Source organism: Plectropomus leopardus, chromosome 9 (genome assembly GCF_008729295.1).
Source record: "Plectropomus leopardus isolate mb chromosome 9, YSFRI_Pleo_2.0, whole genome shotgun sequence".
NCBI lineage: Eukaryota > Metazoa > Chordata > Actinopteri > Perciformes > Serranidae > Plectropomus > Plectropomus leopardus.
In genome coordinates, this window is record NC_056471.1 from 10993901 (window position 1) to 11016535 (window position 22635).

The following is a 22635-nucleotide window of genomic DNA, read 5'->3' on the forward strand; positions in this document are numbered from 1 at the left end:
ACACAAGTATGGAAGAAACCGTGTTTGGAAAAGTGTGAAGAGTTTTTTTTTAATCACATTACTGACATTAGGATTCAAGCTGCTACAGGCTGTTATGCTGCTCAGTGCTGAGGGATGAGTGCACCCTGGTGGGCACTCATACACTGTTCATGTCAGTGGCTGAAAAATGTAAAATAGTCCTGTGCTGCCATCCTGTGTTAATGCTATATGTGAGCATGAATGTTTAGTGTGCACGACCAAATACTTCCTATATATTTTGAATATTGTTAAATAAAGCAGTGTGAGAACTATACTCAACATCTATCATCTATCTTCAGAAAGATCTTCAAATGCGTTGTGCTGCCATCTTTCTGCTTTCACTGTGTCCATCTCTACTATCCGTCATCTAAACATTGACAAACAGCGCAGAGACAGACTTGATCCCAGAAAAGGTCTGCTGGTCTATTACCGTACACCAACAAGCAGTGGTCTGTTTGACTCTTCTGACAGGTCATTCGGCTGCTAAGTCTGACCTTTGTCAGAGTGCATCCCGTTTCCAAGCTTCAAATATGATAACATTTTGAACAGAAAGGTTAATAGGAAGGCTCGGGAAAATTTAGAGAAGGTCAAAGACCTCTCCCCAACCCCACACAGGATCCCAAAGAAACAAACAACTCAATAAAAACAAAAGTCTGAAAGGCTGAATCAGTGAGTGATTTGAGGAGCACTGACATATAATTAGCTTCACAGGGCTATCACGTAGGTTAGTCTGGATTATTAGGTATTGTGTGAACCATTCAGGAAGCTTCATGTCGAGTGAAAGTGTAACAAGGCTGTTCATTATTATTCAGCGTGTTTAAACGTGTGAAATCCACATGCACAGCAGCTCTTGTTAAATTAAGCAGTTCCAGACTTAAGTCAGCAGGTGGCGCCACAGTCTCCTGACAGAGCACTCAAAGGTATGTATGACCTCACTGTGATCCAGTAAAACCCCAAAGTCATCCAGTAATGTGATGTAACACATTAACACAGTTCTTACCAGAACCTAATGTGTGCGTGCTTACTTGGCTCATGCTATCAATTTAAAAAGGTTGAGGTCATGTTGACTCATCGTCAGCATGCTATTCTGAGAGGAGCAGTCAGCTCTGAGATGGACGCTCTCTCCGGCTGCATCAGCAAGCTGTAACTGGACCTCTGGTAAGCTTTATACACATCATGGCTGTATTAGAGCCTGATGTAATCAGGGGTCAGTTAATCAGTCGCATAATAAAGGATGTGACAAATAATGTTAGATCCGTGTGTACAGATATGGAAATAAAAGCTCTGATGCAAAAATAACTATTTGGAGGTTGGAAAATGTTAAAGATGGTGTATGTAACAAATTAAATGTAGGATTATGTGTAAGGTTGGAAATAATTATTTTCATTATCTTTTATTCTGCTGAATATAGTACTGATTGACAAAATTAAAAGACATCCAATCATAGTAGAAGCAAATATTTATATTTGAGAACTTACTCAAAAAATAACCTGACCTTTTCCTGATTTTAATGGCTGCATTACAGTAAAGTCATGTAATTACCTTATATTCCCAGATTGTTCTAGCTGTTCTACTATGTTCCTTTACCTACTTAGTCATTATATCCACATTATTGATGATTATTTATCAAAAATCCATCCAACATTTTAATCTGCTTATTCGGGGCTGGGTCACGGGGGCAGCAGGCTGAGCAATGTACAACAGATGTCTCTCTGAAAATTAGTTGTGTGAAAATTTTGTGAAAGCACTAGGAGTTGACCCTACAATACAGAATCCCAGTAATGAGTCTGAAAACCCACAAATGACCAGAAGCATTTTGGCACTTCTGGTTACCTCAACTCAAGATTAATGGGTATTTTGAATGGGTTTTGGTTCGAAGCCTGAAATAAGGTCTGTGGTTAACACAAGCTTAAGATACTTTCACGTTTTGTTCTACAACTTAAAGTACCTCAGTAAATCTCCAACTTGCGAACTTTGAAGCGTTTATGTGTCCTAAAAAAGGCAGTGGCTAACATGTGCCTAAATGAGGCTACAGAACATCATCACACTGAGCTACACTTTACAGGCTCATAGCTGTGGCGATGCAACCGTAGTGTAATTCGCTTATAGCCTACTAATAGCTTTTTACTTCTGATGATTACATTTAGGCTTCAAAGATCCTGAAAGTGGTGGTCATTGTGAAAGATAATCTTGCTGAACAAAACATGTAAGTATCACAAATGTTTGTTTGCCAAAGAGCTAATTTTCTGTAATGATCCAAAATCCAATGGAAAAATCTCTTTGGCTTTTTGACGAGGGAACCAGGGTGACATTAGCTTCCGGGTAGCCCTACAGGAAAATGTCAGCCTTGCAGCACTATGTATTGTCACAGTAACGAGGTATTTGTTCACTTCAGCCTTATACTTGAAAGATTAACTGATTGTCAAAATAGATGTTGCAATATTCTGTTGATCACTTAATTAGAACTGAGACAACTGGTGGAGAAATTGATTAAGTGGGATGAGTCAAATAATCCCAAATGATCTGTTGCTCATCACTGAAATTTAGTTTCATTGTATCATTGCTTGTGTTTTTTGCTATGTTGTATTTTCATATTGAGTTTCGTGTTGTTTTATATGTATTTTGTGTTGAGTTTTATGTATTTTTATAAAGGGCCATCTAAGGATGGCCATTTCAAATTAGCCTGGGCTATAAATGCTGTAGTATGTGACACCATTCCATGCGAGATACTTTCCCCTATAAAAATAAACCTTAAAGGGGGACACCATCTAAATTAAGAATTCCAGTATGTTATCTCCATAGCCTAGGAAAGTTAATTCAGTATTTGTGAACATGAACTACTCTCTCTCAAAGCCAGAAAGCACACAAGTACATTTCAAACATGCGATGCCATCAACTATAAAATCTGGAGCTGCTTCATAGACAATGAATGGGAGCCTGATTTCGTGGATGTACAAAATGACTGGCTCGGTCTCAAATTCAATACATACATGCCATTTGGTACGCTAAGATTTTTCAGTATGTCTGAAACCTTAGTATGAAACAAATAGTATATAAATTGCATACTTATATATTCAAATATTACAGTATCCAAACACTGCACATAAATATACCACAATGGTAGACAACAATGTTCATAATGGACAGCAACCAAGACATTGTCAATAACCCTTTAATTGAAGTGTGTAAGTATGTTCACTTTGCTAGGTGTAATACAGGGGTTTATGGGGTGCTCAGTAGCTCAGTTGGTTGAGCGGGCGAACCCATGTACAAAGGCAACATCCTCTGTGGGTTCGATTAACATCCCCGCTCTCTTCCCCTTTCACACTTAAGCTATCCTATCAAATAAAGTTTAAAATTAAAGAATATATATAAATAATCTATAACACCTTTCCCAATTCACTCTCTGTGGAGCCTCTCCAGACTTTACAGCCAATGAGTGTAATTTTCATTTAAACATATAAATAGGGTTTTCTACTATTTATAAATGAATGCAAGGATGGGTATTAACTGTCATACTCACTGTTATTCTATAAATAATCAGAGCTTTGACACAATTGCAGCATGTAATGACTGTTACAGAGATATAGATAACTGCCACAGTACTTTTCATTGGCCATTACGATTAACAAGTTTGTGTTTTATTGCATTTTGTATGTATTTTCTTGTTGATTTTTGTGTATTTTTATAAAGGCCCATCTAAGGATGAGCACTGCTAAAAGCTTGGGCTATAAATGTCATGGTATGCGGCACTGCTCCATGCCATAAACATGTTCCTATAAAAATAGACACAACATTAAAAATAGGTAACATGAAAATATGCTCCGATAAAAATAAAAAGTCATTACATGAGTCACAGTTTTATACTCAGAACTTTTACACATTCTCAGCATGTAATATATATTATAGAAGTAAAGAGAGCATTCACAGTACATATTAATTCTCAAATAGACCATAATGATCAGCTACAGAAGAAGACGCACTGTTATTTCCACCATCTCATGCGGTGTTCCTTACCAATGTTGCAAAAACACTGTCTAATACAATCTATAATACACACAATGTAATGCCTAAATAATTTATCATAATCAATCTCAGATGGACATTAACAGCTCAGCTGTTTCCCATCAGTGGTTTGTTTCCTCTTGTCTTCTCCCTCGAGAGCATGAATATTGATGACGAAGAGGAAGGCTGACCAAGCTCTAAGTCACTCTCTCTCCACCATCTCTCTCTCCCCCTCCCTCCCTCTTAAACCCACACCCTGGATGCAGGCAGGCGTGCACACACCGGCAGACTCACTCCGCTTCCGCATCGCTCTCCCTTCTCCATCTCTGTGTCTCTATCCCTCCCTACTCTCTCCGCTGGTGGATTTTAGCCCACTGCTGTGTGGAACACCGGTAAGAATGAATCATCTGTCCTTCAGTGTGGTTCTCGGTGTCTGTGTGTCCGTGTTTCTCTTTCTGGTTCTGTTTTACTGGAATCAAACAAAGGGTTGGGGTGTGGCTGCATGAGCAGAAGCTAGCAGCTAATGGCAGCTGTGAGAGGATGTGAAAGATGGATGATGAGGATGATGATGATGATGATGGTAATGATGGTGATAGGGGAACAAAAGAGTGAATGTTTGATTAATTAGGTTTTCTGATGAATTGGAGAGAAAAAAAAGCTAAAATCAAGATTTGACAGGGCTGTAAACAGACACTTTTTGCAGCTAGAGGGTAATCAAGACATGATTCATTGTACCTTGTTTCAAGAATCTGAATTTTTTTCAAATTCTGGCCACGTGCCCAGGATGTCTATTTCTATGTCAAAGCGCTTCTGTTAGGCCCCGTTCAAATTCAGACTAGCGAGAATGATTTTACAGTAGCTTGGTTTGCAAATGACTGGCTGAAGGCAAGTGGGCTTGTCACATTTCCACAGCAGTCTCTTGCCAGAGCAGTGGTTGAAACAGGCGTGACTGGGCCACACTGTGCAAGACAGATTAGTCAGACCTGCGGCTAGGTCAGGAATATGACTGCAGTGGAGCATTGCCTGGATCCACGAGGCTGCAGGGGTGGATGCAGATGCAGAGAGAGAAAGAGAGAAAGAAAGAGAGAGAGGGAGAGAGAGGATGCGGAGGAAGAGAACAAAGACCTCAGCCTCTGAGAGGGAAAAGCAAAGACAAAGAACAGACAGCTAGGTAAAAATAGGCTCACGTTAGCTACACAGGCTTTTAGGAGAGAGCAGAATATCAAGACAGAGCACATGTGGGACGCGACAACCACTCACAGGCATCCATGTGGCTGTGTCTGTGCTGCACATGTCCATGCCACTCCCTTTATGTGCAGTCGGTGGAAAAAGGTTATCTTCAATATCAGACAAAGCCAGCCAGATTTTTGACAGCTCATGTGATGACTTGTTAAAACATTGCTCTAATACCACAGAATACACTAAATAAAAGAGATGCTTTTTTTTACATTATGATGTATTATCAGTATGATGGCTGACAGGAAAGGTCAAAGCTGTGTGCTCAGGTGTCTTTCTCATCTTTCACAGCCAAAATGTCTGACAAGCCTGATATGACCGAGATTGCCCGTTTCGACAGGACAAAGCTGAAGAAGACAGAGACAAAAGAAAAAAACCCTCTGCCCACCAAAGAGAGTGAGTGTCCCTCGTGTGTCTGTTTGTGTGTGTGTGTGTGTGTGTGTGTGTGTGTGTGTGTGTGTGTGTGTGTTTCTGGGCAGCATTGAAGCCTTGATCCCCCAGCAACAATTTTCCTGTCAGTAGCTACTCATCACTTCCACTGCTGTCAAAAGACTACACGCTCAGCAAGCAGAGCAGGAAAAAAAACGATTTGCTGCAACATCAGCACATCATCAATATACAGCAAATCAAAAAGCAGCATCCTCTCAAATATTCACTAAACACAAGCTGCTGACCTAAACTATCTTTTTTTTTTCTTTCCCAGCCATCGAACAAGAGAGGAAAGGCGATGCCACACCTTGAGGTTCTGAGCACATGAAGAAAAAGAAGCTGAGATGCCACAGCAAAAAAGCACTTTGTTTTGATTATCACAGTATTTCAATCTCTTACTTTGTCTTCAGAAAAGGGTGCTCATGAGCTCCCTGGGGTGCCATAAAGGTATATGGCATCCTCACATGGGGGCTCTCTTACCACTCCGGTGGGACAAAAACTTTAGCCTGGGTGCCTGTCTTGCACTGTTAGCCTATAATAGCTAACATGTCTCCAATATTGCCAAACTGGGGAGTGGTGTAGTGATGTAGCACAGAGAGAAAGGCAGGCATCCAGGCTAGGGGAAGGTGGGGAGGGGGTGTCTACAGACATGGGGGCAATCGGAGTCTAATCATGTGGGATGTTTTCTTAATAAACTTTTTACTTTTCTTTATGAAATAAATATGAAGACGTGAAACCAGTCAGTTATGTGAATACTGCTGTCTCGTTTATGTCTATGCGCAAACCTCAAACTCACACACATACTAATGAGGCATGGACTGATCATGCACGGCCAAGAAGTAAATACACAAATGACTCATCTAGACAGCTTGCAACTGGCCTGTACAGTATGTAAAGTATTGCAGTATAAAATTATGTAACTCTGCAGCAACATCGCAGTGTGGCCATTGTGTGACTCCCGCCATGCAGTGCAGTACTACGGCAGCCAAACAGGCACATGCCAGACTGCGGGAGGTGGTGCTGCTTTTTTTTGTTTGTTTCTTCATTTTTTTGTCATAATCAAATATATGTTTTCACATCTGAAAATGTATAAATATATTTACTATTCAAATTTATATTCGAATTTAGAATATTCTTTGAAAGCCCTATCAAAAAGGCAGCTAGCTTGCTAACATTTTAGCTATGACAATCACTGATTGAAGAACAAAAAAAATAACTGACGACAATTCTAAAATCAGTTAACTTAAGTTATTTTTAACCAAAAAAGAACTGCATTCTAAACTGAATATCCAATTTGCCAAGTTTTAAATCTGTTATGATAGATAGATAGATAGATAGATAGATAGATAGATAGATAGATAGATATCCATTTCTTATCATTCATTGAATGTTCCTGGGAAAAGACACACCAATGCAATGCCACCAAAGTGCAGGCTGGAGTAATGTAGTTGGTTGAAAGGCAAGGGGGGCGGGGACTGGTACCGCATACTGTCATGAAGAGTAACAAAATATTAAGCAACACTGTAAAAAAATATCACTGTAAAATACAAACAGGCCTTCAAAGGGGAGCATTTAAATTATCATTAAATACTATTGAAAAAAAATACTGGAATAACAATTTAACGATTTGAGTTTAACAATTTGTGGAATTATTTCTGTATTAATTGGCTTTTTGCTGAACTTTTCTGCATTGACGATTCAATAACTTCTTCATAGCCTATTATTTATGTATGACAGGTTATTTTTGATTCCATAATAACAACCTACAATGGTCATTTATACACAGACCGATGTCGCTGGCTGGCGTCACTAATCCTGCCACCCTTCCCTCAGCCTGTAAAGCCCGTCACCTCCTGAGCCTTTATTGCTCTATTTCTCTCACCTCGCGCTGCCATAAATCACCCGTCAGCGCTTCATGGACAGCCTAATGTGTCTGAAATGTCTGTTAGAACAATTTAATTAGCGCGCATTTCTACTTGATGTTATTTTTAAGCGTGGTGTTTAAAGGTCCTGAGCCTGCCGTTTCCTGGTTGAGCTGAATACACAGCAAACAAACTTGCACGAAAAACAGACATACATAAAGATGCAAGGATCCTAAATTATGATTATTATTAACTTTTGGTTTAATCTCGTTTAATACGTTTAGTAACAAGTATTTACAAATCAACCGTTTGCCAGTTGACAGAATTTCAATCGATATCCTGATAATAAAGAAATATAATATATTTCTTCAAATGATTTAAAAACCCACGTGATTTGTCATGGAAGTTTCGGTGTTTAGGAGACATCTAGCACCCATGCTTGAACACACCCAGATGGATAGACTATTGTTTGCAGGTTATTAACCCATTAAAAATCGTTTAATGAGCCTTGGGTTAATCACAAATTATGAAGCATCCCTATCGATTTTAATCGCTCTGTATTATTCTCCAGCCAGGTGTTAAGGGGCTCTAGGTTTCAGTCATATTGCAGAATGAATGCGGATATTATCTAATTAACAGGGATTATCTTCACCTACAGCTCTCCACCACGGTGAGGAGGACCTCGCCCAGCCGTCCGTCTATTGTCCCCCGCGCTGAGTGAATTGTTGTTTTAAGGGATTTTGAGTGGTTTAAAGGGGATTTAACAAGTGTAAGAGATTCAAATGGAAAAGCTGTAATGTCAATCACTAACTTGATCACTTCTTTCGCATCAAATCAGAGTATGAGTATGAAATGACAGAAACTGGCAGGGTGGCTGTAATGATCACAGTGATTGTGGAGGCTAAATCAAGGAAAATTATCAACAGAAGTAAATACGAAGGGATAATCTTATTAGATTATACATTTTAGATTTAAATCTAGAACCATAAACGTTCTACAGAAAAAAATATATATTAAAAAATACTGACCACACACAACATTATAGCTCGCATGTGTTCATACGCTTGTAAATTCCAGACTGTTTTCACACCGAGTTGTTTCCCAGGGAAACATCTATTATCCTATTATCACGACCTTGCCAATGTCGCCGATGTGTGAGCCAGTATTTACATGACTATATGGGCTACCATCAGCTCCTGAAAGACTTTATGGCTTTGTAGTCACTGTCCTTTCCCCTAGGATACTGGTGCCATTTCCCAAACATTTCAAACGACACATGAAGGCATTTGGTAGTGTATTTTAGTAATGTATGAGTGTAATTTAATAATTAGGAACCCTGCTTGATGTATTTTTGTGAAACCAGGTTGTGCTGTGTTGTGAGTGTTATACCAGTGGTCTCAGTCCTGCAGCCAACTCCTCTTCAAATCCTTAATGAATCATTATTATACTATATTAATATGATAGAGGCCTATATGTGTCGCAGTAGTAGCTTAAAAGTGATTGATAATCACCCACGTGTCCCCTGGCATCATATAAATATCTTGAACCAGACTTGTATCATAAGTCTGAAATCAAATGATTATATGATCACCATAGTTCAGTTTGTGATTCTCATATGGGATGTAATAAACTGAATATGTTTTAATTCGTGGGAAAAGTGCATAAGGATTCGAGCCTGGGAACGACAGGTGAATGAATGAATGAGGGGCTGTTTAGCTGTCTGCGTCACTTCTTTGAAGTGCACTTATGCACCGACGGCTCCTATTTGTCTATAGGCCGCGGCAATCAATGTCGTCGTCATCACATTTTCACAGCGAAACGTTACTTGCAGGACAAATCTGTCAATCAAAGGGGCAAGACCATATAAATATCATCGGCTGTGGAGCCTGGCTACAACTTCAGCTGCCCCTCTCTTTCTCTCTCTCTCTCTCCGGACTCACATCTGGGATACAAACAGGCCTCTGCTTGGATTACAGCTGTTATGGGACCTTTGAATTTCTTTCCAGCCCTGGTTCTGTCCATGTGCTGTCATGTTCAGTTGGCATTAGCTTGGTATGTCGCTTATTTTTGGTGTATTTAATTCAAAACTTCTGTAATGTGTGTTTCGTAGTGGTATAATAACCTTGGATTAACGTGGCTTTCTGGTTTCCTTTCTATAGGACGGTGAATAACTTCCTCATGACTGGACCTAAGGTAAATGATCTATCCCATTTTGCGAAAACATCCTCTGTAAATTCAATTATGTTAGCAGATTTTGTTAATAATAAATACATTTTAGTATTGCTTAACCGCAATTGTGACTAACATGACTCGTTTTTTCTCACACAAGGCTTTCCTGACTTATGCCGGCAGCGTGCAAATTGGCGCACAGAGTGGAATACATGAGTGTAAACACCAGTTCGCGTGGGAGAGGTGGAATTGCCCAGAAAACACGCTCCAATTATCCACACACAACGGCCTCCGAAGAGGTAAGACATTTGTATCCATATACTTTCACATCATCACATGCATGGCATGCACAGCAGTGAGGTCGAGTGGTGGCGAGTTCAGTGTCAGCTTTGCTGAAATGCGTTTGCACAAAGTTAATCTGTGAAAACTGGGTTGCTGTAGCTGACCATGTGTTCTTACTACCATGAAGAATGGACACAAACATGAATCTAAATGTCATGCTGGAACCCCGTTGAAAAAAAACAAGCATTATGATCCTATTGATTTCTGGTACCGCCTTTACGCACTGTTTACGCATATTTTACGCATGACATTTGAGTGCAGCCATTGTGCATTTATGGTGCCAAATGGGATTGCAAAGTATAACACTGATGTCCTCTTTCTTTGTTACTTATTGAAGCCACAAGGGAGACGTCTTTTGTCCACGCCATCAGCGCGGCCGGAGTGATGTACACGCTCACTAAGAACTGTAGTATGGGAGACTTTGACAACTGCGGCTGTGATGACTCCAGAATTGGACAGACAGGTATATTTCAGTGCTATCCTAGGTCATTCATAAGAATTAATTACCTACAATTTACATCGTATTCTTAGAATTAAGTAACAATGTGTTTTTCATCTCCAGGTGGTAGAGGGTGGATTTGGGGAGGCTGCAGTGATAATGTGGCGTTTGGAGAGAAAATCTCCAAGCAGTTTGTGGACGCGCTGGAAGGTGGGCATGACTCACGCGCAGCAGTCAACCTGCATAACAACGAGGCAGGCAGACTGGTAAGATATAATTTTAGAATAATTAATCACTCAAGTTTTCTTGAAGTTTTTATGGAGTGTGTTCTCCAGTTCAGTATTTATTAATAGCACATGTCAGGGGAGAAAAACAGATGTATTTTGTTACTGGTATTGCTCATTGGTTCAAATTCAAGGAGAAAATCGTGCAATTAATACAATTTCTAACTAACTCTCTCTTGGCAGGCAATCAAAGCGACCATGAGGAGAGCCTGTAAATGTCACGGAGTGTCTGGAAGCTGCAGCATCCAAACCTGCTGGATGCAACTGGCCGACTTCAGAGAAGTGGGCAACTACCTGAAGATGAAGCACGAACATGCAAAAAAACTGGAGATGGACAAGAGGCCGGTGAGGGCTGGAAACAGCGCGGACAACCGGGGAGCTATAGCGCATGCTTTCCGGAGCATCGCCCGCACAGAGCTCATTTACTTGGAGGATTCTCCGAATTACTGTGTCAAGAACCACAGCCTGGGATATCCGGGCACCGAGGGGCGAGAGTGTCTGAAGGGCGACAAGACAATGCCCCTGCGGGAGAGAAAGAGCTGCCGCAGGCTGTGCTATGAATGCGGCCTCAGAGTGGTGGAGAAGCGCATCAATGTTGTGAGCAGTTGCAACTGCAAATTCCACTGGTGCTGCACAGTGAAGTGCGACAAATGCACGCAAGTTGTTACTAAATATTACTGTGCGCGTAAAGAAGGTGGGAGAAGACCTCATAATAAAACGAAGCGCAGGCACCGTGCGCGCCGTCACTGATTGCCTGAAACATGCACTACCCTCATCATTTTTCATATGGACATCAGTCGGGATTATTCTGAATTACGAGCATGTTATTTTCCTTTTCAACAATCACATCACCTGATGCCATTAATGCACTTGATCTAATTGACTTGACTCTAGTCAAAATATGATTTTTTTTTTTTCCTAGGACAAAACTCTCCATGAATACCAACACCTTTGGGGATGATTGGTCAGATATGTTGATCTATCTTCTGTGAAGTCTGAATGTTTAATATTTTATATGTATATTTTTAATTCAAAATACCTAATAAATATTTTTCTACAATATGCATGACTCAGACTGATTTGTCAGGGGTAAGATTTTGTATATTGGTGGTGTCCCAAAGCCTTGAGGAAGAAAAAAACTGCTGCCTAATGACATCCTTTTGAAGTGCGCATATAGGCGTTTCCTGAACCCGTTAACCAATCAGCTCTCTCGGACCTTGAGGACAAAGAACAAGAGTTCATTTGTTCTTCATTTGAACAAAAGAGAAAGTTGCAGCACACAGAGACAAAATAACCACATCCATACTTTAAGGGATAACTGTGTAGGTGAAAATGGTACATTTATTATTTTGGCTCCTGTGTCTCCTCTACAAAATATGTCCAGGACATGCTTGGTAAGAGACTCCGTTTACCTCGATCTAATCTTTTTGTGCAGACTTAAGATACATAGATCTCATTATTTATCCTCTGTCTTCTTCTCAGGGTGGCAAGTAACTTTCTTATGACGGGATCCAAGGTAAATAGAATAGATAACCCTGATAAGTTCAGAATCACTTTTCAAAATGTAAACCAGGCTACAAAATGTAACTGCCTCTCCCGCAGGCCTATCTCACCTATGCAAGAAGTGTGCAGGTGGGCGCACAGACGGGGATCGAGGAGTGCAGACACCAGTTTGCATGGGACAGATGGAACTGTCCCGACAGCGCGACTCAGCTCAGAGGATTAAAACGTGGTAGGTTGAGACGGTAAATACAATTATTTATGCAGATCCATAACTTCTGATGGGAAAAAAAATGCATTCATGAGTAAAATATTTGAGTAAAGTACCCCAAAAACAAGGGACATCATGCACCGTAATGGAGCCAAAAAATTGTTATCAAGCTGCCTTTACTTATTTATCTTGCAGTAGTCATTTTTTTTTAATAATTGAAAAAGCCACCGTTGCAGCTAAATTTATTTAAATAAAGAAGTGTTTTTATATCATAAGAGTAATTCTGAAATATTACTTTTTGAAGGTGATATACCTAATAAATATTTGGAATGTCTTTGCCATATATGACATATAATGTAAATACCCGTTTCTTCTCCTTAATAGCAACCAGAGAGACTTCTTTCGTCCACGCTATAAGTGCAGCGGGGGTCATGTACACACTGACGAGGAACTGTAGTCTGGGAGACCTCGATAACTGCGGCTGTGATGTGTCCAAGAACGGAAAAATAGGTGAGGCTGCCACCAAAAAAATCAGAATATAATGTTGTATCTGACATGTTTTGGCCTGCTGTGAACATAACCTGTGCCTATAATCCTGGATCAAATAAGTTTTAATTAATTTCAAAGTTCCTGACTTAACGTGATGATTTGTGTGCAGGAGGTCGTGGCTGGTTGTGGGGTGGCTGTAGTGATAACGTGGATTTCGGTGAGAGAATTTCCAAACAGTACGTGGATGCGCAGGAGACGGGTCAGGACTCCAGGGCTGCTGTCAACCTACACAATAACGCAGCTGGACGGCTGGTAAATTCTGTTCAGTCGTTTTTCAAACATTGCACAGTTTTAAGTTGTTGACTTGGTCATAAACTGTCCCTTATTTCCAACAGGCTGTAAAAGCAACCATGAAGCGCATCTGTAGATGCCATGGCATGTCTGAGAGCTGCAGTGTCCAAACCTGCTGGACACAGCTGTCAGATTTTAGAGAAATCGGCAACTACTTGAAGATCAAGCACAGTCAAGCCCAAAAACTGGACACTGACAAAAAGCGCATGAGGGCTGGCAACAGTGCGGACAACCGAGGTGCCATAGTGGACGCGTTCGGCAGTGTGGCCCCGACAGAGCTAATTTACCTAGAGGACTCTCCGGACTACTGCAAGAGGAACACCAGTATGGGGCTGCACGGCACCGAAGGCCGGGAGTGTGTGCAGCACGGACAGGGTTTAAGCCAGTGGGAAAGGCGCAGCTGCCGCAGGTTGTGTCACGAATGCGGCCTGAGGGTGGAGGAGAGGCGCACGGAGGTGGTGAGCAGCTGTAACTGCAAATTCCACTGGTGCTGCACGGTGAACTGTGAGGACTGCTCTCAGGTTGTGGTCAAACATGTGTGCGCCAGGAGAGAGGGTGCTGATGGGCAAGCCTATAGACGGAGGTACCGTGGACCCAAGTGAAAAACAAAAAAAAATTGTATAGATTCGTTACCTGTCTACAATACAATAGAGGTTGTTAAATAAGGGCCCGTATTAGGATGTTAAATTTATGTTTGCACTTTCCATGTCTCCTTGTATAAATACGTGAGTGTCTATTTATGAATATTCTGTTTTGTTTCATTAAAATAAAAGACTGAAATAAAACGTGAAAATAATTCCTTATTTCTGACAATAACCTGAAAACATTTGCTTATTTTGACTTGATAAATCCCGGGATCACTGGATTTTATGATGGCACACAATTAGAATAAGAATGGACCGAATACGCTTCACAGAGGATTACATGGTTAACATGGTGCAGTTCGCACCTAAACCAAGGTGTTGATCCACGATCACTTTGATGTCAACGTGTATTGATTTCATTCAAAGAGCAGCGAGGCTTTGAAAGACAAATTAGGGAAGCATTTACACCGCTATAGAAGTTACTATTTGGCTTGATAATCCGGGTCAACACTGCCTATCCGAGTCACCTTTCACAGACAATGCAAATGTATCACAATACTTCAAAGCCTATAAGGGGAACCGCGCTTACACACACTTCTCAGTAAAGTGGGTCACACTGGGGTCCAGATATTACACTGTAACTCCAAAGAGGCGACAGTGATAATTAAACTCAGATTCCACCTTGAAAGCAAGTTAATTTCTTATCTTATAATTTGCAAGTAATTAGGTCTTAGAGAAGCCTTGTCTCCGCCCACTGGCCTAACTGTGTCCTCAGACCATTCATTCGCCTCCTTCTTTCCTCTACCCCCTGCATCTCCAAAACTCTTCCTCTCAGCTGGATGTGTCATAAATCTGTCACTGTCTTGGCTAAATGAGTGATGACATGGATATTCCCTTCATGAGGGGGTCCATGCCTGGGGGAGAGGGGGTGGGACAACTCTGTTTCAATATCTTTACAGACCAGTTACTGTAGAAACAGTAAAGTGAGAGATTACAGCATGGGTTATCATTACATTATACAGATCAGCTGCCGTCACTTTAGATCCACCAGAACTCTGGCAACACTGTGGAGGCAATGTCTTCCATTTGTGCCAACAGTGCTTGCTGTTTAAAATTTGACATATTACCTCACTGGCTGATAAAAAAAAACATAATTGGCAGTAGAAACACTTGAACAATAGGTCAAGCAGCAACCCACTCACAAGAAAAAAATGTTTGCATTGTACATTTCTGCAAACCACTGCAGATATTTTTATTTGCAAGTTATTATGTAGCAGATACACTGGAACTTCACATTTCTATTTGAGGAACTCTGTGGTTAACATGTGGTTAGGTTTAGGTACAATCACTTGGTTGAAAAGATCATGTTTTGACTTAAAATACCCACTTTTTGTGACACTATCCCAGCTGGAACTGTGGCAAAGTCTGTAAAAAAAAAAAAAAAAAAAAACAACCAATTTCCATGACACTATCCTCGATGGAAAAACATTTGGTGGCTTAAAAGCTTCTAAAAATACAGCCATAAATGGCTAAAAAACAACCAGTTTTGTTTTTGGTCTACAACAGTGGGCTGCAGCTTGGCAGACATCTAGCCTGTGTGTCACACATTCACTATCTCCTTCTCCAAATGGCAAACTGAGCTCATGTGCTACATCACTTTAGAAATATACAAATGTAATATCCAGTGGTTTGCATAAACATACAGTGCCAACTTATTTTTTTTTTTTGCAGACTGTGCTGCACCAACATACAACTCCACATAAATGGAGCATGTTAGTAAACATGTTTTTTTTTTCAGGACAAAATTAGTTTTTGGCACAGGTATAGGGACAGAAAAGCAGGGAAACTAATACACACAGAATAAAAAAAATCCTGACTGAAGGAACAAGTAACACTTTCACAGACCAAAACACTCCCTCCTAACCTTCCCGTTTGTCTGTTTGCTTCTGGGGATGTCTTGTATTTCCCGAGCTGTCCTGCTGTGTGTTAATGAAGGTTTCGCCCCACTGGAAGCCCTCACCGATCCGCCCCTTATCGCCGCTCTCCACTGAGTACATTATTGGTTCCATATTGGTTCCATATGATAGTGTTGCTTGGTTGTGCTCTACAAACGAGATGACCACAGCTGTTCTTTCATTCAGATGCTGTCAATTCCCTAAAATGTGTTATCTCTTGGGAGAGGGTCAGTTATTTATCCTGCAACAGTTTTGGGGAAAAAAAGAATTTCTTTAAACATTTTGGACTTCTTAATATCTTATACTGATCTAATACCTTGCCAAAAATCGATGCATCTCTTGCTTTATAATTATACTGTATTTCATGCCTCATTCACATATCATGTCATTCATGGGGGGTATGTTTCCCAATCAGGACAGAGGAGGAAAACAGGGGTGACCTCCTCAGGGGACCCCCCAGGAGGACCCATGTATTCATCCAGACATGCCTGGGGGTATAGGCAGATCTGAGCGTGATTGATCATCCCTTCTCTCGGCTGCCCTCCTCTCTCACCTGGGTGTGAGATACCAAGAGGCCTGACACAAGGCAGGCTGAGGACGAGATGCGACACAGCCTTCAACAATTGTAATGTAATCAATTAGAATAAAAAGTATACATTATTTTACAACACAATTTACAACAAATCTAAGCTGCGACATTAATCTATGAATGCCAATTTAGCTATTTAGAAGAGGCTGTCAACATTAAACCCACATAAGCTGTCAGTCCATTTAGAGCTTAAGTTAAAATTGTTTGAGAAATCCTTATCTCAATTTAGGAGTCTGCTGTGCAGTCAAACATTCAGACACATAATTTGGAACAGAGTAAAATGATAAACCATATGCAGCTACAAGCATGCGGTAACAAATGTAGGTCTGTGAAAGGAAATCAGCAGGTGCTATGTTTAGATATAGATATATTCTGCAGTGTGCTAACATTATGTGTCTCAAGTACAACCACGGAAACTTCCTACTTCAGTCGTTTAGTAAGATGATGGCACACCACAAACATGCTTATATTAAGGAAAGAGAGGTCATTCTAAACTTTCATTTTACAAGGTAGGTTGAGCATGTTTGTTTGTTGAGCTTGCTTCAGTCATTAAACCCTCAGTTTTTTGCTGGATGTGATACATACAAGAGATAAGCATGAGTTTGAACAGTGTTCCCTCTAAAGTGGAGGTGATGAGATGGAATCCCCAAAGTCTTGCTGACTACATGAGGAGGGTGAGTATCAAAAGAGCAGCTACAGGCTATAAAACAGTTAATCCTCTGTAAGTGTCAAGTGCTAAAGTTCCTCCTTTCTGCCGAGTTAAATTAAAACCTGACACGTTGAAAATTTTTATCTTAAAAAGGGATTGTACAACTTGCACAAAACTAAGTAAATAAAATACACACTTGAATGCATACTGCCAGAATAATGTAAGCAACAGTTGAATGTTTACCCTGTTAGAAAATATTTTCTCCTTTTGTAATACTTTTATTTTTGTCTTGCTTTGTTCTTGGCTACAGTTTCATGCAGTGGATTTTATAACACTAACCGTAAAAGTGGAATTTGAAGACTGAGCTACTTCATAACTCACCCCCTTTACAATAAAAATATTGGCATTGTATGTCTATGCGAACCACAGATATTTGGTATATGATACTTGTACCTTTTTCTAACACACATGTTCAAATTTTACATTTAACCTATGCTGTGGTTATGTTTAGCCACAAAAAACACTTGGTAATAGTTAGTAAAAGACTGTGTATTGTCTTAAAATGCAGTTTTGGCACAACAATCATTGCTGGAAATGCCGCAATGTGTTACTAAAATACAACTGGGTTAGATGTTTGTCAGTCTAAAACAGTAGTCTGCAGTTTCACAGCCATCTCGCCTAGGCTTTCCGCCATCCTCTCCACTTCCTGATGACAAAGTTAGCTCATTTATAATCAGAACTACGTCACTTTAGAATGTTGATATGCGTATATATATATATATATATATATATATATATATATATATATATATATATATATATATATATATATATATATATATATAATATACATATATATATATATATATATATAATGTACAATGTAATGAATCCCTGGTTTTCAGACACACAATGCCAACTTTTATTTCTAGTAACTGGGCTGTGATATTAATAGATAAGTGTATAACTTCAAACAAACAGTAAAAGATCATTTCCTTGCTCTAAATGTGTGTGACATCTTCTCAGCTTAAGTTATCTGGCTGCGACAAATTGGTGATAATGAGCAGCATAAGTGGAGCACAGTTCATGGTAAGTATGCCTATATATCTCTGGAGGCCTTTACAGTTACTATACCAATCTGAAATACCATTGATGGTCTTTTCTTTTTTTTAAAAATCAATATTCAAATCTACATCATTCAGCAAATGAAAACATCTGACCTTCAAATGTTCCCCAGCCTTTATGTCCCGTGAGTCTGACTTGCCATATATTTATTTATTTCATTGACACCAAACAATTGCCCAACCAAAAATACTGATTAAAAAAAATCTTGTATCTTATTAGAATAATCACTAAGATTCAAAGTGACATCAACAAAGGGGATCAGAAGAGGGCCTTTGGTCAAAAGTAAGAAAACAGATCTCATTTTGTAACTTCTACCAAAAGTGTAACTGTTTCTAGATAACAATTCATAACTTCCTTGTTTATTTTTTTGTGCAGATTAACGACACAGAAGCTCCCAAAACAAGGTAAAGGCCATTTTGGTTCATCTATGCCACTGATATCATAAAGCCCATTTTACTTAGGCCTGATAGTGTTCTTATTACGGTTTATTTTCCTACAGTATTTGTACAGGAGGATGAAGTTTGGGACTCTGATGAGTTTGTAAGTAAAAATCTACAAGTTATCTTTATAAGATTGGCCACAAATTATTTTTAATTAAGTGACTAAACTAACTATATGGCAGTATGTAGCTGTAGGAAGTTTCACAAAACTGTATGTTGTGATCTGAGTTGCACTCATGCAGACTACTTGTGTCACATGCCTGGGCTGTGGTCAGGACAATGACAGTGACCACGACTATGAAGGTCCCAGCCAGGAGGACGGGGACGACGGCTACATCTGTGCCCTGACAGAGCCACAAACAGCTGAGCAACAAGACAGTGACGACAACTATGAAGAGAGCTGCCAGAGGCCTTTCTCTGCAGACAAAATGACGCCACCTCGACATCCAAGTATGACTAAATTTCAGCATAATCAATACAGAGGTAACAGAAAGAAACCCCAACAACAGGGTTGCATAAAAAGAAAGAAAATCATGTGTGAAAACATATCTGTGTATCTACAGCTTTTCATTTATATCTGAATTGGTGTTCACATTTGCTGCAGGCCTAACTTAAAAAAAATCTGTATTTATGCATATGAGTAGATCCTGTTCATGAGCTGACCCCTGCTGACAGGACTTCAAAACCTCCGCACCCGCGTCCACCAAAAATGAACTATACCACTCCAAGACCTTTCAAAGCACCAGGTGACCATATTAAAGACTTTGCAAACACTTGAATGAGTGATTTTTAATGATCCAAGACTTATGTAAAAATGCGATTTCCTATTCTTAACATCAGCCAGCCATCCCAATCTGCATATCGACAGGAGCAAGAAGCCTGGACAGTCTGTCCCATCCCAGACAGACCTTACAAAATCAAGTATGTGCTGTTTATTATGTCCTGTTACCAGTCGATGAAGCAGTTGAACAGCAAAATGTTTCTATTTGACACTATTCATTATGTCCACAAGAGGGCAGCAACATCAAGGCTCCTAGTTCATCCACAAGCAAAATACCAAAACCAAGACTTCCCAGATCTACAGATGTATCCAACAGGTAGGCCAACCTAAACAATTTATAAGTAGCAACCCTGTCTCTCTGGGTATTGCAATAATATATTTCTTCTTAATTATTTTCCATTTCATCTTTCCCCTTCCAGAGCAGGTAAACCCGTCCCACCAGTGCCAACAGAGCCCACAAAGACTAACAAGTCAACGCCAGGAACAAGAAAGGTGAGAATCAAAAGTCGAACCACAACTGAACCATTATTTCCAGGAGAAAACACATGATATAAAAGGGGGCTTTTCTGAGCAATTACACACACATTTGAGTGCTTTCAGAAGAGAAACAGCAGATGGCGATGTTGTAAAAAAGAACACAATGGTGAGACCCTTGCGTCTGCTCTGAACTCATGACATTTGCATTTTATTCACTAGGTTGGATAACTGGAAACATCTGTTCTATTTCTTTTTACAGTAGTGTAAAACACATTCTGTCATTGCAAGGGAGAAATAAGAAAAGAAAAAGATATAATCCTTACTATGAGTGTCTTATTATGTTGCACCAAGGGCTTGGATCCCAGCTGGTATGGAGGAAAGGTGACCAGACATCAAGCTGAAGCTGCTCTCAGAGAGGTGAACAAGGTCAGGTGCTGTCTCTCGCAGTCTCACATCTCATCCTCCTCTTTCTGGAGCACAGATACAGACACACATATACACAAATCATGCAGCTGAAAATGAATAGATTTTATTTGCAATATCATGTTAAACCGGCTGTGTGTCTGTGTCAATTTGTGCATCGTGTTTATAGGATGGAGCATTTATAGTGAGGGACAGCTCACAAGGCGCGGCTGAGCACCCCTACACCCTGATGCTGCTGAAAGACGGCAAGGTTTACAACATTATGATCCGTAACCAAGCCGACTCCTACTCCCTCGGCACTGGCCACAAAAACAAGGTAAACTCAAAATGATGCCAGTAAGTATGATGTCAAAATGAGAGGAAAAGTCTGTGTTCAAATAAACTGAAAAGTTCACATCTTGTGGTGCGCCTCGGGGAGTGTTTGATGCTGACTTGTGCTGCGCTGCGTCATTAGGTCCCTGTCATCTTTTCTTTTTTGTGTGCTGCTGTGCTATAGAGTTTCCCTGGGGTGAAGGAGATGATTACCCATCACACACACACCCCGCTGCTGCTCATTGATGCCACAGACCACAGCTATGACGCGCAGAGCCAATGTTGTCTGCTGCACCCTGCGGGACTCTGACCAGTACCAACACCAAGCTTAATGTGGGTGTTTGCATCAGTCTTTTTATGCTGATTTGTGCACATGTATACATGAACCCCCTCTGAACAAACCATTTAAATGTCACAATTTTTGCAAACACAAAAGGTCATTGTTTTGTAATTCAGCTTTTTGCTAATTTGTATTTTTAGTAGACAGAATGAGAGAAAAAGAATGATTTTACATGGCTTGTGGTTTTATATTTCATTAAACTGTGTTTTCCAGACACACAGCATTACCTCCGTTCTCCGTGCCTCGGTGTCAGGTCAAGCTGAGGGCTGCTGCTTCAGCGCCTCTTGGATTTTCAGAGACGCAAACTTGTCAGGGTGGCCAAAACAAACGATCAGATCACATTGCCTCAGCTGGGTTAGCACTGCAGGCAGAAAACAAATACTTTGTCTCACAACTGCCTCAGGGCAACACAGTTCTAAGATGTCCAAAAACCACATTTCAAAAGATATATAGTTCCACAACAAGGGTGAATTTACCTGAATAATAAACTTCAAGTTACACAATAAAGGATTTTCTTTAACAAAAAAAGACAATGCATAGACAAATACAGAAGCAATCCCTCTCAATCTTCACTTATGACCTGCTAGAAGTGTGTCATGGTATATTTATCTGCAGCGACTCAGCTCTCCGCTTGTATTTTCATATTTTCCCCCTTTTTTTGCTGTGTTTGGGACGCTGGGGACAGCACGCAGGTGAGGTCTGGACTTTTTACAAAAAGGTAGCAATCAGGTGTAAGACTGTAAGCAGCACACCAATTAGAGGAAGCTATCACAATCATAGACACAGTGCTTAAAAAATGCAAACATAGCAAACAAGAGAGAATCTGAGGTTGGCTTTTACTTTCTGTTTCGGTTGTGACAGTAATGGACAATTCCTGAATACTATACTTTAATAGTATAGATTATTCTCTTTTTTTGTCCTGTTATTATAAAACAGCACTGGCATTCACTGTATACTTGACACAAAGATACTTACCTCAACAACTTAAATTCTGTCTGCAATCGCTGATAAACTGCTATTTATTCAGATATATCCAAATATTTTTACACAATAATTCTAACCAGCTTTTGAATATGTTTTGCAATAACTCTGAAAAACCAACCATGTTCTTTAAAATTCACACAAAAAACTCTGTGTGAAACTAAATTAGACTGATTTTTGGAGTGTGGTGTTGATTGACATAATTGCACAATAATACCATGCATGATAAAAACAGACGAGCTACTCACAGCAGGAGCAATTAAAATATGCTGATATGGTAGCACAGAAAAACTAAATGACTAAATTAGTAGTCAGCCTTTCAGATAATAATTCTGTTTTTGTATGTTTTTAAAGTCACAACTACAACAACAGCTCTCTTGAGTAACAAGTTGATCTATATCTATCCAAGCTTGTTTTTTAAGTTACAAATTGACAAGCAGTTATGTTGTTTTATTTTTGCGTACTACAAGCCAAAACAATATATCATATAAAAAGGGGGGCAAAGACAACAAACCTATGTTTGTTTCAAGCCTCTGTGTTATTAAAGTAAGCTGTTCTAATGAAGTAAGACAACAAGCAGACCTTTCTGACTGCTTCTTTGCCCACAACTGTCCCCCCTGGCAAAAAAGAAGTTGCAACATCAT

General features: G+C 40.0%; 3 protein-coding genes and 1 long non-coding RNA gene across 6 annotated transcripts; all 4 read left to right on the forward strand.

The window, feature by feature from the left end:
- The first annotated feature begins 1104 nt into the window (after positions 1–1104).
- Positions 1105–4415, forward strand: LOC121948274. The gene is made up of 2 exons (XR_006106136.1): positions 1105–1176; positions 4290–4415. It is a non-coding gene; the product is annotated as an uncharacterized LOC121948274 (long non-coding RNA).
- A 5116-nt stretch (positions 4416–9531) lies between these two features.
- Positions 9532–11534, forward strand: LOC121948417 (protein Wnt-8a-like). The gene is made up of 6 exons (XM_042493815.1): positions 9532–9602; positions 9710–9743; positions 9880–10018; positions 10399–10524; positions 10624–10766; positions 10968–11534. The coding sequence occupies exons 1-6, from the start codon at positions 9532–9534 to the stop codon at positions 11532–11534; spliced, it is 1080 nt and encodes a 359-aa protein (XP_042349749.1).
- A 577-nt stretch (positions 11535–12111) lies between these two features.
- LOC121948414 (protein Wnt-8-like) lies at positions 12112–13937 on the forward strand. Its single transcript, XM_042493812.1, has 6 exons — positions 12112–12178; positions 12267–12300; positions 12387–12516; positions 12880–13005; positions 13154–13296; positions 13380–13937. The coding sequence occupies exons 1-6, from the start codon at positions 12117–12119 to the stop codon at positions 13935–13937; spliced, it is 1053 nt and encodes a 350-aa protein (XP_042349746.1). The 5' UTR covers positions 12112–12116.
- Positions 13938–16894: 2957 nt separating this feature from the next.
- Positions 16895–21195, forward strand: lcp2b (lymphocyte cytosolic protein 2b). 3 transcript variants are annotated; one of them, XM_042493384.1, is made up of 15 exons: positions 16925–16972; positions 17088–17137; positions 18139–18201; positions 18315–18361; positions 18457–18519; positions 18613–18641; positions 18737–18777; positions 18953–19127; positions 19322–19423; positions 19518–19598; positions 19690–19774; positions 19878–19950; positions 20287–20361; positions 20528–20674; positions 20855–21193. In XM_042493384.1, exons 2-15 carry the CDS (start codon positions 17096–17098, stop codon positions 20978–20980), a joined length of 1149 nt encoding a protein of 382 aa, XP_042349318.1. In that variant the 5' UTR covers positions 16925–16972; positions 17088–17095; the 3' UTR covers positions 20981–21193. The 3 variants fall into 3 exon arrangements, with proteins under 3 accessions (XP_042349319.1, XP_042349317.1, XP_042349318.1); XM_042493385.1 differs by lacking the exon at positions 17088–17137 and having other exon boundaries at positions 16895–16972; positions 20855–21192; XM_042493383.1 differs by having other exon boundaries at positions 16914–17137; positions 20855–21195.
- Positions 21196–22635: the final 1440 nt, after the last annotated feature.